This window comes from Microcebus murinus, chromosome 3 (assembly GCF_040939455.1).
Source record: "Microcebus murinus isolate Inina chromosome 3, M.murinus_Inina_mat1.0, whole genome shotgun sequence".
NCBI classification, from domain to species: domain Eukaryota; kingdom Metazoa; phylum Chordata; class Mammalia; order Primates; family Cheirogaleidae; genus Microcebus; species Microcebus murinus.
This window is the reverse complement of record NC_134106.1, coordinates 76,664,003-76,680,624: the sequence shown is the minus strand read 5'-3', so window position 1 is coordinate 76,680,624 and position 16,622 is coordinate 76,664,003. Positions and strand designations below refer to the sequence as shown.

The following is a 16,622-nucleotide window of genomic DNA, read 5'->3' as shown; positions in this document are numbered from 1 at the left end:
AGTTCAATCCTGTGGTCAATGGTTTAACACAGTGGCCCCAACCTTTTTGGCACCAGGGACCAGTTTCATGGAAGACAAGTTTTCCATGGATGGCAGGGCAGGGTGTGTGTGTGTGTACAGATAGATGCTTTGCTGGCCTTGCCCACTTACTTCCTGCTGTTTGCCTCCCAACCCCACCCCAGACACACCTTTCCTCAGTTTCATGGAAGACAATTTTTTCCCACAGATGGGGGGTGTACAGGAGAGGGTGAGGCAGCAGCGGAACTCTGCAGCCAGGTCCCTAACAGACCACTGGCCACTAACAGTCCAAGGCTGGTGTGTAGGGGGGTGGGTGTGGTGCTAAGGACTACAGACTTAATCAATTGTGCCTGTGTAAAGCCCAGATAAAAATTCCACCCCAAAGCTCAGTGGCACTTGCTGGTTGATGAATACATTAATGTCTCGAGTGACACACCCTGATTCCACTGGCAGAGGGCAGAAGGCTCTTCCAGGCCAACCAGACCTCCTCATACGTGTATCCTTCAAAATAAAACTGTAATCATAACGGTAGCAGTTTCCTGAGTTCTGTGAGTTGTTCTAGGGAATTACTGAACCTGAGGAGGCTCAAGGGAACCCCCAATTTTCAGCCAGTTGATCAGAAGTGCACAAGTGAGTAGTCTTGCAGAGGACAGAGCCCTTAAACCTGTGGAGTCTGATGTTAACCTGGGGTGGCTGGAGTCAGAACTGCATTGCAGTACACCCCAGTTGAGACAGAAATGCAACAACCTGCAACAAACATTTGGAAAAAACACATTTCATTTAATTAACTTATTTATTTATAAAGGGGGGCAGGTTTTTTTTGTTGTTTGTCTTGTTTTGTTTTTTTGAGACAGAGTCTTACTCTGTCGCCTTGGGTAAAAGAGTGCAGTGGTGTCAGCCTAGCTCACAGCAACCTCAAACTCCTGGGACTACAAGCACATGCCACTATGCCTGGTTAATTTTTTCTGTTTTTAGTAAAGACGAGATCTTGCTCTTGCACGGGCTGGTCTTGAACTCCTGAGCTCAAGTGATGTTCCTACCTCGGCTTCCCAGAGTGCTAGGATTACAGGTGCAAGCCTGGCCTGAAAATCACATTTTAAAGACCTCATTTAAAATCATCAACTACCACTAGACGAGGTGGCTCACACCTGTAATCCCAGCACTTTGGTAGGCTGAGGCAGAAAGGATCCCTTGAGCCCAGAAGTTTGAGGCTGTAGTAAGCTTTGATTGGACCACTGCACTCCAGTCTGGACAAGAGAACAAGACTGTCTTAAACAAAATAAAATCACCAAACACCTGGGAATAAATCTAAGAAAAGACGTGTAAGATTTCTATATAGAAGACTTACAAAATATTGGCCGGGCGAGGTGACTCACGCCTGTAATCCTAGCACTCTGGGAGGCTGAGGTGGGCGGATCACTCAAAGTCAGGAGTTTGAAACTAGCCTGAGCAAGAGCAAGACCCAGTCTCTACTAAAAATAGAAAGAAATTAACTGACCAACTAAAAGTATATAGAAAAAATTAGCCGGGCTTGGTGGCGCATGCCTGTAGTCCCAGCTACTTGGGAGGCTAAAGCAGGAGGATCAACTGAGTCCAGGAGTTTGAGGCTGCTGTGAGCTAGGCTGACACCATGGCACTCTAACCCAGGTAACAGAGTGAGACTCTGTCTCAAAAAAAATAAATAAATAAGTAGAAGAGAATGTTCCTACCATAAAGAAAAGAAATATTTAAAGTAATGGATATTCTAATTACCCTGATTTATTTACATGAATGTATCAAATTCACATGTACCATGAAAATACATATAGCTATTACATATCAATAAAAATACACACCTGACAATGCCAGAGTTTGTGGGGACAGGAGTGTACACTTTGGAAAACTGTCTCACCTACACTTGTCCTATGCCTTAGCAATCCCATTCCCAGGCACAGTCCCAGCAGAAATGCCTGTATATATTCACCAAGAGACATCTATAAGAGTGTTCTTAGCAGCATTATGTGTGATAGTCCCAACCTGGAAACAATACACAAATGCCCACCACCAGTACCACTATGGTGTATTTATACAATGGAATACTATACGGCAACAAAAAACAATGACTACAGCTACATGCAACATGGATGAAGTTCATAACCTTAATGTTGAGCAAAAGAAGGCAGACACAAAAGCATATATACTGTATGGTTTACTCATAATAGTTGAGAAACAGAAAAAAACCCATGATGACTCAGGAAGCAAGGCAGGGACTGGGAGGGGTACATGGGGCAGGGGCCTCTAAGGCGTTGGTTATGTTTTATTGCTTGAGCTCAGTGGTAGTTACACAGAGGTGTTCATTTTGTGAAAAACCATCAGGCTGTACAGTCACAACTTATGCACTTTGCTCTATGTTATGCTCCATTGAAAAGTTTACTTAAAAAAAAATCTAGAACTAACTAAATTTTTCAGCCTTTAGTTATTAGAATCTCCCATTTTTCTGGTCTCTTTCTTCACAGCTACAATCTCACTGTAAGGAGACCCAGCATAGTGCTAAGAGCATAGCTTCTGGAGCCAAACAGACTGGAGTTGTCACTTAGCTGTTACCCAACTGGGAAAGGTCCTCAGCCTCTCGGAGCCTCAGTTCCCCAGCTACAGCACTTGGAGGATTAAATAAGCATTCCACCAACATTAGCCATCAGTGCAGGCTCTTCCTTCTTTATGCTCTCTGCTTTCCCTCGCTGCTAGAGTGAAGCCCCTTCTCCTCAGTGGGGAGGACCTCATACTTCTTGCCTTGAACACCTTTAAGAAAAGCATTTTCGTGGCTCACGCCTGTAATCCTAGCACTCTGGGAGACTGAGGTGGGCGGATCATTTGAGCTCAGGAATTCAAGACCAGCCTGAGCAAGAGCAAGACCCCATCTCTACCAAAAATAGGAAAAAATTGGCCAGGCATGGTGGCACATGCCTGTAGTCCCAGCTACTCACAAGGCTGAGGCAGAAGGATCCCTTGAGCCTAGGAGTTTGACTTTGCTGTGATTTAGGCTGATGCCACAGCACTCTAGTAGCCAGGACAAAAGAGTGAGACTCTGTCTCAAAAAAAAAAAAGAAAGAAAGAAAAGCATTCTCTACACTGGGGTATTTTCAGGGAGATTGGGCCTCAGGGTGAGTTTCTGTTCCCTTGGATCCTTCTCTTATCTCTGCCGCCATGGCCTCTGCCCTCCCTAACTGAGACACCAGGAGGGAGCAGAGGACTGGTGAGTCCCGAAATGAAAAACTCAAGTAGATGTGTGACTGGTCAACGAGGCCATGGTCTTCCCCCTCCCACCTCCCAGAGCAGCCACCCTCCAACGATGCTCCTGCAGCTGGACACAGACGTGCTGGCTCTCAGGACAGCAGGCTTAACTTTTCCCAATTTGCAGAGAGAATAAAAGGAAGTAAATGAGAATTCCCTCAGTGTCTCTTCTATACATGTTTTTTCCCTTAAGCTCTGGCTTTTGTCACCCTTACTATACGCACTAGGGGCCAGGTAAGATGGCATCTAAAATAGCATATAATTACACAGTGAGCTCTTGTGAGCTCAATGTGTTTATAATTCAAAAAAAGGCACCACCTTGGACAGTGGGGCCACCTGCCAACTGAGCCGGTATATGAGAACCACTATGCCCATGGGTTGATGGCAGTACCAAGCAGGGCACCTTTTGGATAATAACAATTTTTAAAATCGCTAATATTTATCACATGGTTACACGGTGCCGGGCACCGAGCTAAGTGCTTTACATGCCTTACCTGAGTCAGTTCTCAGCACAACCTCTGAGGGGGACACAGTCATCCAAGTGGATGACCAAATCACTAGCAGCTCAAGAGAAATTTTTCTGAGCCCGAGTCAGTCGCTATCTTGAGTGTTTCGTGAAAAAAACTGCACTGTACAAGCATTTACTCATTTTTTAAACTTGCTTTTAAATCTTAGAAAAGTTTCCTGATGGCTGTGTGCAGGAGTAAGCCTGTGTGTCTGTGTGGGGTGTGAGTGGGTGAGCCTGCCTGTGCACATAGGGGGGTTGTGAGTGTGCAGGTATGGATGCGTGCATGTGCGTGTGTGTGTGTGTGTGTGTGTGTGTGTGTGTGTGTGTGTGTGTGGGCGTGAGTCTGTGAGCCTGCCTATGCCTGTGGAGGGTGTGAGTGTGAGTGTGGACATATGTGAGCATGGGGGGAGAAGTGAGCCTGCCTCTGTGTGTGTGTGTGTCTGTGTGACAGAGAGCCTGCCTGTGCATACGAGTGGTGTGTGAGTGTACAGCTATGGATGGACAGACGTGAGCCTGCCTGTGCCTATGGGGGTGTAGGTGTGTGGGAGTGAGCCTGCCTCTTTGTGTGCATGCTGTGTGTTTGTACGAGAAAGAGAGAGCCTGCCTGCGCATACGTGGGGAGTGTGAGTGTACAGGTAGGGATGTGTGTCTGTGTGTGCACCTGCCTGTGCCTGTGGGAGTGGGAGTGTGCAGGTGTGGACGTGTGTGAGTACTAGGGGGAGGACTCAGCCCGCCTGGAGTGGGGGTAGGGACCCTCCTTCCACTGAGGCTCCCAGCCGCCTGCTGGCCAGAGTCCAGGTGTTCCAGAGAGCCCGGGAAACCAGTCTTGCGAGAACCCTGCCCAGGTCACAGCAAATCAGCCCTGCAGCATGGAAGCAACTCAGAGTGTAACCATAACCGCTGGGGAATGCTCCTGTGACACCAGGTTTAACCCCCAGCAAAATAGGCTGGTGACTACACAGCCAGCCTCTGGGCTCACCTTCCTGCAGAGCCCCATGGCTCTGTCCTGGTGCAAATCCTCTGAGAGGCTCCTCCCAAGGATGCCAGGGATAAAAAAGGATTTCATTTCTCATCAGAGGAGAAATCTCAAGAACCAATCTAAACTGTGTTCCAAAAAGCATGACACAAAATTGTATGTAGACCATGATTTCAATGTGAAAGTACATATGGGCAGCTCATGGGAAAAGAGTGTGGCTAGAAAAAGAATATGATTTTGATCTTGTTTGTCATAAGATTTTTAAAATTAAAACAATGAAAGTAAATTCCTAAAAAAATTATCACCATATGTCAAAATATTCATAGTGGTTTTGGTCACAGGCTCATGTTTAGATTTTTGTGTTTTCTAAAGTTCAGACCAATGAGATATATCTCTTTCATGGCTGAGGAAAAATAATAAACAACAATAAAGAAGACAATCACCTTATAAATTGAACAAGAACAGAAGGACCCCAGACAACAGTCTACAAAATAAGCCCGGAGTCCTTGATGCAGTCTCAAAGCCTCTTTAAACAGGTGTCTTGGCATGCTCGGTGTGAAGAGAGGGGTAACTGAGGAAGGGGGTAGGCAGGAAGCAGAGCACAGTGGGGCGGGTCCTGAAGCTAGCTATGCACCACCCACCCCCAGCAGACAAAAGGGCTCAGACAAGGGTTGGAAGAAATGACAGCCAGGGCGCCAGAAGGCCACTCCCCACTCTCTCAGAAGAGGGCCACCTTGGACACCTCTGAGGAATTCTGTAACCCTCACTCACACCTCAGGGTAAGCCCTACTGAGGGGGTCAAAGAATCCCTAAAACCACAGGAAGGCTTACTGGGAGCCAGCCCTAGGGCAAGCAAGGCAGCCCATCCCTCCCCACAGGCTGGGCAGAAGGAACCAAGAGGCTCTGCTAAAATCAGTCACCAAGACAGCGACAGAAGCCTGGCCCACATGCCCCTGCGACACACACCCTCCCTGGCTGTTCGGCCTTTCAGGAACCAGCACACGGGGCGTTCACTGCCCCTGCCCTCAAGCAGACAGAGGCCCACAGATAAATGTACACGACGCTTGACTCCTTCAGAGAGGCCAGGCTTTCTTCCCCTCAAAGATGCCCTTGCTATTCCATTAACCAGGCTTAGCGGATGACAGCACGAATGTGGGGGAGGGGTGCAGAGGAGGCACATGTCATCTGCACCTCGAAGTCCCTCCAGAAACGGCTGAACAACAGTCACAAGAGGCACCAAAGCTGGTGCAAAGGACTCATCAGCTCATTTCTCATCCTACAATTCTTGCCCAAGTTCCCCCAGAGCAAGAGGTATCAAAGTGGAAAATGCCATGTCTATCGACCCTAGATGATTCAGCTGAAATGTCATCTCATTTGGAACATCTTCTCAGACTTTTACTGGCAAGACAACCCTCCCCTTCCCAAAGGCCCCCTCCTCCAATCCACCACTCCCATAGGGCAGTTCTGTGATTCTGTGTTCCTGTGCACTCATTTATTTTCCAGGTTAAACATCTGTTCGGTACTTCCCATCCTGACCAGAGATGTACAGGAAAACAATGGAGCTGGGTTTCTTAACAAAATATAAGACTTGATAAGTAAGCATCAGTAGGAGCTGAGAAGCTCTTCTAGGGCCTAGATGCAAGGCAGTGCCTTCCAGTGCATGAACAAGGGCTAAAGGACGAGAACTGTAATGGAAGACGCATGAAGCTCCTCTCAGCTCTGGCTCCTCTGTGGGAGCCATCCCGTGGGGCTGCATGGGACCAGCCAGGAAGGAGGTGCAGCTGCCCACTGGCTGGCACGCACCAGCCCCTGCACATGTCCATACTCCCTGCCCATAGCATCGCACGCACAAGACAGAAAGTGAGAAGGAGACTGGCTGGCTTTGTCAGCTGCCCTTGCCCTATGCCCAGAGTATCAACCTCAAGCAGGCAGCTCCTGTCACTCTCAGATACAAGGATCACTTGAGCCCCGGGCAGCTTCTCCAGATCAAATCACCGACTTGAGACTGTTTCCAAGTGGAGCTGGTGGAGACCAGGTGGATAGTGGCCTTGGCTCTCCACCCATCTGAGGCTGCCCTAGCTGGGTACCTTGCAGCTAACGTGCCATCCCACAGTCTGTGCTCGGCCCTCACCTTGCCTGACCTGCTGAGGAGGCTCCCAAACACCATGTCTGCCCCTTGGTCCTTTTTTGCCTCCTTCAAGGAGCCACTTTTGGGCAGGCTGTCCTTGACACACTCTTTCACATTCTGCGTGCTCTCAGCTGGTCTCACTCCTGAGCCCCTCATGGGCCTTTTCACCTGCACGCCTGCCTAGAAGTTACTGCACACAAGTGTGCAGCATCTCAGGCAGTATCTGAGAACCTGTCAGAAATGCAGCCCATGTCCCAGACCCACTGACTTGAAATCTGCACTTTAACAAAAAGTCCAGGCAGCCGAGTGCATGTTCAAGTGTGAGAGGAGCCCGATACAAGTAATATCACTATTACCACACCCCTTCCTTCACCCTCACCAACCTGCCTCTTCATCCTCCTCTCCCTATTGCAATTAAATGACACCATCATCAACCAGAATCCCAAGCTAAAAACCTTAGACAGTCACAACTACTTCCTGGCCCTGACTCTCACATCTCTGTAACGATTACTGAGTCCTGTTATTCTGACTTCAGAAGCATCTGACTGCCCTAACTCGGCCCCAGTGCACCCTATCTGTGAGCTATGCACAGCCAAGCTTTGTTTACATGTCTGTCTCCCTGGTAAGACGATGAGTGCTATGAATAGGGCTGTTTTATTCATCTCTGATTCCCAACAGCCAGCACAGTGTCTGACACACAGGCTTCAAAAAGTTAAATGTTTGTTGAATGAATGAGTGAATAGGCAGACGGAAGGGGGTGGGCAGGGAGGATACATTACTTAAGGTGTGTCAGATGACAGGAACCAAAAGTGAATGCAAAAATCATGCAATGTTTTTTCTTGACTTTAAGTTGTTCCAGGAATAAAATTAAGTAGGTGGGAAAATCTGACATAGCACATGATAGAAATATGGGAGGGGTTTTTAATGAAAATATTTCTAGCTTTCTTAAAAACCCCTCTAATTTATACCCCACTAACTTGCTGAGAAGAGCAGTTAACAGGTCCAAGGTCACCCATAGGTGAGTAACCAAGCAGGGTGGAGTTTACACTCAGGTTTGCAGAGCTGTGTCTGTGGTTTTAAGGTGGGTGGGGAAAGATAAGATGGCTAAAGATGAGCTAAGTGCCTGGGAAGGGCAGGAGTCCCAAAGGGAGGGGCACAGTCAGCCGCTGGAAGATGGGTTTCAGTGTGGGGCTTGAGCTCAACCTCCACATGGAGAATTCATTACTTTGCTTCAGGGACTGGGAGAGGGTCAGTGGTGAAGGCAAAATGCAAACTGGGCAAGGCCTAGCTCCAGGCACCTTTGTTGTAAGATTCCAAGCTATAGACAAAGCCACCCACAATAACACCCAGTTCAGCAAACAGCTCTAGGCGAGGTTTAAGAGGAAGGGCCAAGGTTCAAACAGCCAGAGCCTCAGAGGCCTAAGGGCTTGTCTCACCAACTAAATGATCTTACTCCTGAGGTCCTGCAGTACCCAGCCTACAGGCCTTGTACATAGTGCCAGGGCTCTATAAATATCTATGCTGAGGCTGGGTGTGGTGGCCTGTAAGGCCAAGGGGGAAGGATCACAGAGGCCTAGAGTTCAAAACCAGCCATGGGCAACATATCAAGATTTGGTCTCTACAAAAAATAAAAAATAAAAATAAAAAAATCAGGCTGGGCACGGTGGCTCATGCCTATAATCCTTAGTACTCTGGGAGGCTGAGGTGGGAGGACTGCTTGAGCTCAGAGCTCAGAGTTTGAGATCATCTCTACTAAAAATAGAAAAATTAGCTAGATGTCATGGCACATACCTGTAGCCCCAGCTACTCAGGAGGCTGAGGCAAGAGGATTGCTTGAGCTCAGGAATTTGAGGTTGCAGTGGGCTACAATGATGCTACTGCACTCTACCCAGGCTGACAGAGCCAGACTCTGTCTCAAAAAAGGAAAAAAAAAAAAATTGGCCAGGCATGATGGTGGCATCTGTAGTTCTAGCTACTGGGGAGGCTGAGGCAGGAGGATCACTTGAGACCAGGAGTTCAAGGTTATAGTGAGCTATGGTGAGATCACTGCATGCCAGCCTGGGTGACAGAGTGAGACCCTGCCTCTCAAAAAAATAAAAAAATAGGCTGGACGTGGTGGCTCATGCCTATAATCCTAGCACCCTGGGAGGCTGAGGCGGGAGGATCACTCAAGGTCAGGAGTTCAAGACCAGCCTGAGCAAGAGTGAGACCCCCATCTCTACTAAAAATAGAAAGAAATTAATTGGACAACTAAAAATATATAGAAAAATGAGCCGGGCATGGTGGTGCATGCCTGTAGTCCCAGCTACTCAGGAGGCTGAGGCAGTAGGATCACTTGAGCCCAGGATTTTGAGGTTGCTGTGAGCTAGGCTGACACCACAGCACTCTATCCCGGGCAACAGAGTAAGACTCTGTTTCAAAGTAAATAAATAAATAATAAAAAAATAAAATATCTAATGCTAACTACCTCAAGTTGGGAAGCAGAAGCAGCTGGGAGGCTTGCCTTTAGGGAGGCTCAGCCCCCCACACCTACACTGACTCCCCAAGCCTGTCTCCAAGTATGTAGGACCACATTCATGACTCACCTAATGAGGAAGCTGTGTAAACTCCTGGTGGCCAAAACCGCTTACTGGCAGGGAAACTGAGACACGGGGAATGGGTAGAGAACCATGCATCACACCTGAGGCCCCAAACTCTGCTCTTTGGTCCCTCACCAAACCATCAATACACATGTCAACACAGGAGCTTCTGTCCATCCTGCACAGCTGGAATCCAAGCCCAGATGATGGTACAACACTCATTTTTCTTTATCCCTCCCCAGTGCCTCAGAATTCATTCATTCCCAAACCTGAAAGGTATTCGTTCACTCACATATTCACTCAATGACATGTCACTGAGGCCTCAATACGTGCCTGCTGAGAGCCATTCTAGGGACTACAGGTACATCAGTGAACACAACAGAGTCCTGCCCTTTGGACTTATATTCCCGTGGCAGAGACAGACTGTTGTATCAACAGAGTAATCAGCAAATTACACCCATGCTGGAGTGATGCAAGCTACAAAAAAAGGAAAATTAGCACAGGGTAGAGGAGATCAGGAAGATGCAGTGGGATGGAGGTGCAGATTTAAAGAGGGTGGCAGGCCTGGCGCGGTAGCTCACGCCTGTAATCCTAGCACTCTGGGAAGCCGAGGCAGGCGGATTGCTCGAGTTCAGTAGTTCGAAACCAGCCTGAGCAAGAGCGAGACCCCGTCTCTACTATAAATGGAAAGAAATTAATTGGCCAACTAAAAATATATACAAAAAATTATCCGGGCATGGTGGCACATGCCTGTAGTCCCAGCTACTTGGGAGGGTGAGGCAGGAGGATTGCTTGAGCCCAGGAGTTTGAGGTTGCTGTGAGCTAGGCTGACGCCACAGCACTCACTCTAGCCTGGGCAACAAAGCAAGTCTCTGTCTCAAAAAAAAAAAAAAAAACAATAAAGAGGGTGGCAGGAACGCCTCACTGACATGAGGGAAGAGAGTAAGCCGTGCCAACTTCTAGGGAAGAACATTCCAGCGCAAGGGAACAGCCAGGGCAAAGGCCCCAGGGTGGGAGCACCCTGGTATGCTTAAGAACAGTAAAAACACCGCCAGTGGGGCCTGCCAGATAGTCATCCACTCATCTGTTCATTCACTCGTTGTTCAACAAACACCTACTGAAGACCCACCTCTTTGCCAGACACCGAGTGGTAGAAACATGCAAGAGGCACAGCCCCTTACCCTCAAGAAGCTTGTAATGCTGCAGGAAATAAAAGGGCCCTAAAAGAGGATTACACCAGGGCCAAAGGACTCTGGCAGAGCTAGGCTCAGGGCCTTCATACAACTTGGGCTGGAGGAGGGTCCAAGAAACACCCTCAGAGAGAGATGCTGGGCCAGACAGACAGCTGCCCCAGTCCTGGCTTCGGTGCTGCTGACAACACTGGCTGTGCTAACCTTGCTCATTTGTCTTTCCTAGTCAAAAAAGCCTTCCAAACACCAGACTAGTAGAAAAATTCTTTTAAGTTGCAGATGTACACTAGGTGTCTGCCATGTCCCAGGTAGCCTCTGACTAAAAACACAGATGCCAGATGGAAAGATCTGGAAGAGGCCACACTAGGAGGAACTCGGAGTGCAATGAGTTACAACCAGCTCTCGGAGACCTTTGGGAACTGGGGGAAGTGATGGTGTAAAGCCCCAGGGCCTGTTTGTTAGGGGCGACTGTCACATCACATCCACATGTCCAGGGCAGTCTGCTTCACTAGGAAGACCGTGCCTGCTTTTCCACAGGATCACCAGCACCCCCTCCAGAGCTTGGCCGCAGGCTACCAGACTCTGTGCAGTGGACTCAACCGTGACTCTAAAGAATTCAGGTCAGGAGAGCTCTGGCCTAAGATATGCTCGCTCTGTTTTACTGGCTTAATAAAAGGGCATTTCTTAACAAAACTGAGCCCAAGATGGCCCAGAAGCCTCCTACCCAAGAAAGCTCAGGCCTGCGCGGATCAGGGATGGGAAGCCTGGCTAGCTCAATCCATACTGGTTGGATCCAGATCCCAACTGAACTGATGGGACCATGCTGTTGGGTGTGTCACAAGTAATATTCCTAAAGACTATAGAAGTGGCAAGGAGGAAGTGCCCTGGAGAGTCCTAATGGGGTTCCTGACCACACACCCTGGGAGAAGTCTTCAGGCCCGAGGCTTTGGGTGAGGGTGGGGCACAGATCCTCACTGCTCTTCTGTCCCCAGCTCAGGTACCTGGGAGAAATAGGTTCCTGGGTCTACATCCCCAAGTCCCCACAGTCTCTGCTACCAGGTGTCTATGTCTGTCTAGTCTCTGCAGCGAGGCTGCTTCCCTGAGGCTCTCTCCCACTCTGGCTTATATTCCTTAAGTCATACTCAGCCTCAACTCCAATGCTGAGATTCAGTCTGTCAAACTTACCAGGGAGGGTACCAACCAGCCACCCTGACCCTGACCCTGACCCTGACCGCACATCTTTTCAGACCAAACCTGGCAAGGCCAGCTCTTCCCTCTCCCACTCCAAGGATGCACTCCACTCTCCTCCCAGCTAGGGTCCTGAAGTCGCTCCTAGCAGCCTCAGCCAGCAGGAGCTCTACCCCTCAGAAACGAAGCTGGGAGGGTGTTTGAAAAGCCAAGTCCCCAGGTTTAGGATGAGATCCCCCCATTCCTTTATGCCTCCTCACTTCCTTTGGCCTAGGAGGGTTCCACTCCATAATTGGCTTGTTTACTGCCACTCTGAGGGCTTCTGAGTGGAAGAGCTAGAAGGAAAGTTTTGTGGGAAGTAAGGAAAGGAGTTTGTGCCCTGAGCTTTGAGGCTGGTGAGTAAATGCTCCCAATGCCTCTCTACCTGAGAACTGGCCAAGAACCCAGGTGAGAAAAAAACACAAGGCAATGCAAGACCAGTGGAATCTTCCCAGGGACCACAGGAGGGAAGCTTATATTTTGGCGCCTGGGAAAGACAGAACAAAAACCAAAACTTAATCTGCTTGCTTCTGCTGAATAGCTGAAAGTGTTACTTGGCACTGTTCTGAGTGGAGAGCCAAATGTAGACCTCCCAGTTCTGTTTCTGTGGGCTAGGAGATCCAATGACGTCACTTCCCTGCTCAAAAACCTTTCACAGCTTCAAGCTTGGAGCAAACTTATTGTCCATCATGGGCCCCCAAACTACTCCAGTCTCTCTCCCACTGACCACTGACTAGCAGAACCAATGTGCCAGCTACCTAAACAGGACCACCTGCTGGGTCACAAGCACATCCTTTGCTTCCCTACTCAAGTTCTCTGCTTATGAGGTTCCCCCTGCCTTAAGCACCAAGCCTCTCTATCTTTTAAGGCTCCCCTCAAATGCTCCCTTCCCTGTGACAGCTTCCCCAGCCCCTTCCCCATCCACCCCATACTCTAAACCTCCATCGTCCTGTAGTTTGCTTCTTTTCAGGCATTTGCTACTCTGCGCTGCTTCAATAGCTCCCAGAGGCCTTGCTCTAGCACTCCAAATAAACGAGTATGTCTTATTCAGCTTCGATTCAGCAGCAATACAAAACACACTACCTGGCAGACAGCAGACGCTGAAAAACTGTTTCTACTGCCCCGAATATAGTTCATCTCAGGAGCATGGGAAGTGATGGGCAAAGGAACACAAAGAGTCACCAAACAGAACACTAAGCTCAGCAGACACAAAATACACCAGAGAATAAGAGGTGTCACAAAGAAATTTAACCGGGGAGTTGCATCAGACCTTACCCTTCTTGAACTCCTCCAACATGGCATCCAACTTGGTGTCATGGAAGACAAAGTGCACTGGGTGGTTATAGAAGCGGGTGATGGTCTTGAGGGGGGTGCAGTCATCGGGGTCCACAAAGGCCAAGTCTTTGACATAGAGAATATCTACAATATTGGATTGCTCATCTTCAAACACTGGGATGCGGGTATAGCCGCTTTCCATTATCTCCGACATTGTGTTGAAGTCCAGGATGGCATCGCTCCGGAGCATGAAGCAGTCTTGGAGCTGGGTCATGATATCCTCCACAGTTTTGGTCCGTAGTTCCAGCGCACCCTGGATCATATTTAGCTCCTCTTTCAAGAGGTCATTATAGGGCTCCGTCACCTTCAACATCTCCATCAGCTTCTCCCGATTGTAAACAGTGCGAATCTCCTGGCCCAGACAAAAGTCCAGGAGCTTGCTGATGGGATAACTGAGGGGAAAGGTGAGTAGCATAAAGAATTTCGTGAGAACGATTGTGTTGGCACCTACAGCCAGCCCGTGTCGGGAGCACAGGGCCTGAGGTACGATCTCCCCAAAGATGACAATGCCAATGGTGGAGGAGGCCACCGCCATGAGGCCAGAGCCAATGAGGTTGTCCAGAAGGATGGTGAGAGAGGTGTTGACCAGCACGTTCCCCAGAAGCAGCGAGCAGAGCAAGTAGTTGCCCTTGCGCCGGATAGGCTCAATCTTGCGGGCATACCTTCTTTCCTTCACTGTGCCACAGTTGGCAACAATGCGCAGTTCCATGGGGTCCAAGGCCATAAGCCCCAGGTTGAGGCCAGAGAATATGCCCGACAGCACTAGCAGCACCATAATGATGAGGATGTGCAGCCAGAGGGGCAGGAACCTCCCAGCCTCTTCCACCATGACGAGCAGCGAGTCCTTGTCTGTCCACTTCAGCCAGGGCTCATTGGCCCGGGCCCGGGTGCACAATGCATACAGCTTCATGTTCTCGCTCCTCCGGAGGAACTTGGTGAGCACCACCAGCACGCCGGACGTGTTCCCGCGGCTCACGTTGACCAGCTGCTGGATGACCAGGTCTTTGGTGAGCTCCAGGCAGTTGGTGGACTTGTGGGCGGTCTCCGCGTCGTCCACCTCCGTGAAGGAGATCAGGTTGCTAGAGATGTCGCCCAGGCTCTGGCCGTACAGCCTCAGGTTCACGGTGCTGCCCTCGGACACGAAAATGATGCCATCCGGGTTCGTCCCACACGACTTGTTGCAGCTCGCCAGCCTCATGCCGACGATCGCGCTCGGCTGGGGGCTGCCCTGGCCCCGGGCCCCCTGCGCCCACAGCAGCACCAGCAGCACCAGCGCCGCCAGGAGGAGGCGCCCTCGGGCCGGCCCGCCGCCCGGGCGCCCGCCCCCGCCCACAGGCGCCATGTTGCTGTGGCTCTGCCGCCGCCGCTCCCCGCGCCCTGCCGCGCGGCCCGGCTCGGCACCGCAGCTCTGGCCGCTCCGCCGCCGCCGAGCCAACTGCCTGGGCCGCGGGCCTGACGTCAGGTCAGCGCCCCGCCCGCCCCGCCCCGCCGACCCACGCCCCTCATTTGCATGGGAAGCCCCGCCCCGGGGCCGCGGCTCGAGCGCCCACCCTTAAGGGAGTCCGGGCACTTAAGGTGGAGCGGCGTCGAGCGCGGAGGCTGCCGCAGGGTGTCCGCCCAGCCCTCCACCTCCGAGCCCTTCACCGCGTTTCCCGGGTGCCCGCGGGGGCCGGCTATCTTCTCCGGAACCTGCTCTCTTCGCCGCGCCGTTCCTGTTCCGTGGCTTGCAGGGTCTCACACGCTCGGCTCATTTCCTGTCCCCAGCAGTCTGCAGCTCAGCTTGGAGCCCTCTTTGCAGGCACAGCGAGAAAAATGCTTTTCCTGATTTTGAAAAAGAAAAAGGGAACCTGAGAGAAAAAGAGGCTGGCATTGCCTCTTGGAGACTTTTCTGGCCTCCTCACTCCTAGGGTTTTTGGTGACCCTGTCCCAAGGCCAGAAGTAAGTTCCCCCAGCCCCAGCCCAGCGATGCTTCCATCAGCCAGTGGCTGCCTGTTGTGGAAGGCAAGTCTGGGGAACTAAGGATACAGAAGGGCCAGGCTTTGGCCTAGGCTTATCCCCTGTCACTTCCATTTAGGCACAATATTTATTGAGCACTTACTATTAATATGTGCCAGGCTCTTGTGCTAGGCTCTGACAATATAGCAGTGAATGAGCCAAAGTTGTTGCCCATTAGAGTTTACAGTCTAGAACAGAAAACAGGTGGTAAACAAGTAATCACATAAATAATATTTATTTAATCCTCCCAACAACCCTAAGAGGTAGGGAGTATATTATTTCCATTTTACAGTCGCAGAAATTGAGCTGAGGCACAAATCCTGGTCCCTCCAGATTGTCATCTCTCAGTCTGTTTATTCAACTGTAAATGGGGGTAAGAGTGATTATACAGCACCACTGCACTAAGCTTGTGGGAACTGTTGGCCTAGACATTGAACATGACAGGACAACTCTTTGTGAATATTCTTTGGCTATGTAGTAGTAGTCGTTGTTGCTACCTGCCCTTCCAGGACCAAACCCCTAACCCCAAATTGTGGTGACTGGCCAGCTGGGGCAGCAGCTTGTGGAAAGGAGCTGGCAGGTGTGGCAGCAGGCCTAGCCCTGAAATGACTGCTTCCTGGACCACCCCGGTGTCAATCAACAACTATGAATTGGGCACCAAGCACTCAGGGTATATGGGTTAGACCGCAGCTGCTCGTCTTGTGAGGGGGAAGGAGACAGACAGACAAACATTCTTACAATAATTGCAGAGGTGTGCTGAGAGGACCAGGTACGGGTTTGACCCCTGGGTCTTGGAGCAAGATTTTTCCCAGCTCTGGAGACACAGAATCCACTTTACTCTCTCTTCCTGCACCAATGCTGTGTTTATTTTTATTTTGGTGTACTGTCTGCTAATAAAAGCAACAATCAGTACCAACCGGAAAGAGCCTGAACAGAAAGGAACAGTCATACAGTGTTGTGGGAGGAGGAGTTGGGGTGGAGAGGCCTGATTCAAGAAAGCCCCTGTTAGCAGGGACCAAGGGTTCTGCAAACCAGCCTGAAGAAGTCCCTTGCAAGTAAGTGCCTTGCTTCATAGTGAGTGTCCAGCAAGCCACTTTTGCAGGGAACAGGAGTCCCAGGATGGGCACTGGATAAGACAGAACAAAGGTAGAAACCTTCGACTGTTTCCACCAACCTGGAAGAGCCACCTGCACTGCCTCAAAACAAGCACAGCTCAGGAAGGCTTCTGCACAGCCCTCCTCAACTCTTCCAGCTAGCTTTAGCACCAGTGCCCTCCCCCACCACTTAGAAACTTTCCCATTCTATTATCGACTGATTGGCTATTTTTATTTTGCCCTTCTCATGCTGTCTGCACTCAGAAGCTCTGTACATAGGCATTAAGTCTCATGGCAGAAGC

The 16,622-nt window shown here is 50.1% G+C and overlaps 1 protein-coding gene across 2 annotated transcripts in view; it reads right to left on the bottom strand.

The window, feature by feature from the left end:
- Nucleotides 1-14,668, bottom strand: part of CNNM4 (cyclin and CBS domain divalent metal cation transport mediator 4) — a 40,195-nt gene extending 25,527 nt beyond the window's left edge. The window contains exon 1 of one of the 2 annotated variants that reach the window (XM_012786947.2): nt 13,172-14,668. In XM_012786947.2, the coding sequence (XP_012642401.1) occupies nt 13,172-14,573 (1,402 nt within the window). In that variant the 5' untranslated portion in view covers nt 14,574-14,668. The remainder of the gene's footprint in view (nt 1-13,171) is intronic. The other variant, XM_012786946.3, reaches the window with a different exon arrangement.
- Nucleotides 14,669-16,622: the final 1,954 nt, after the last annotated feature.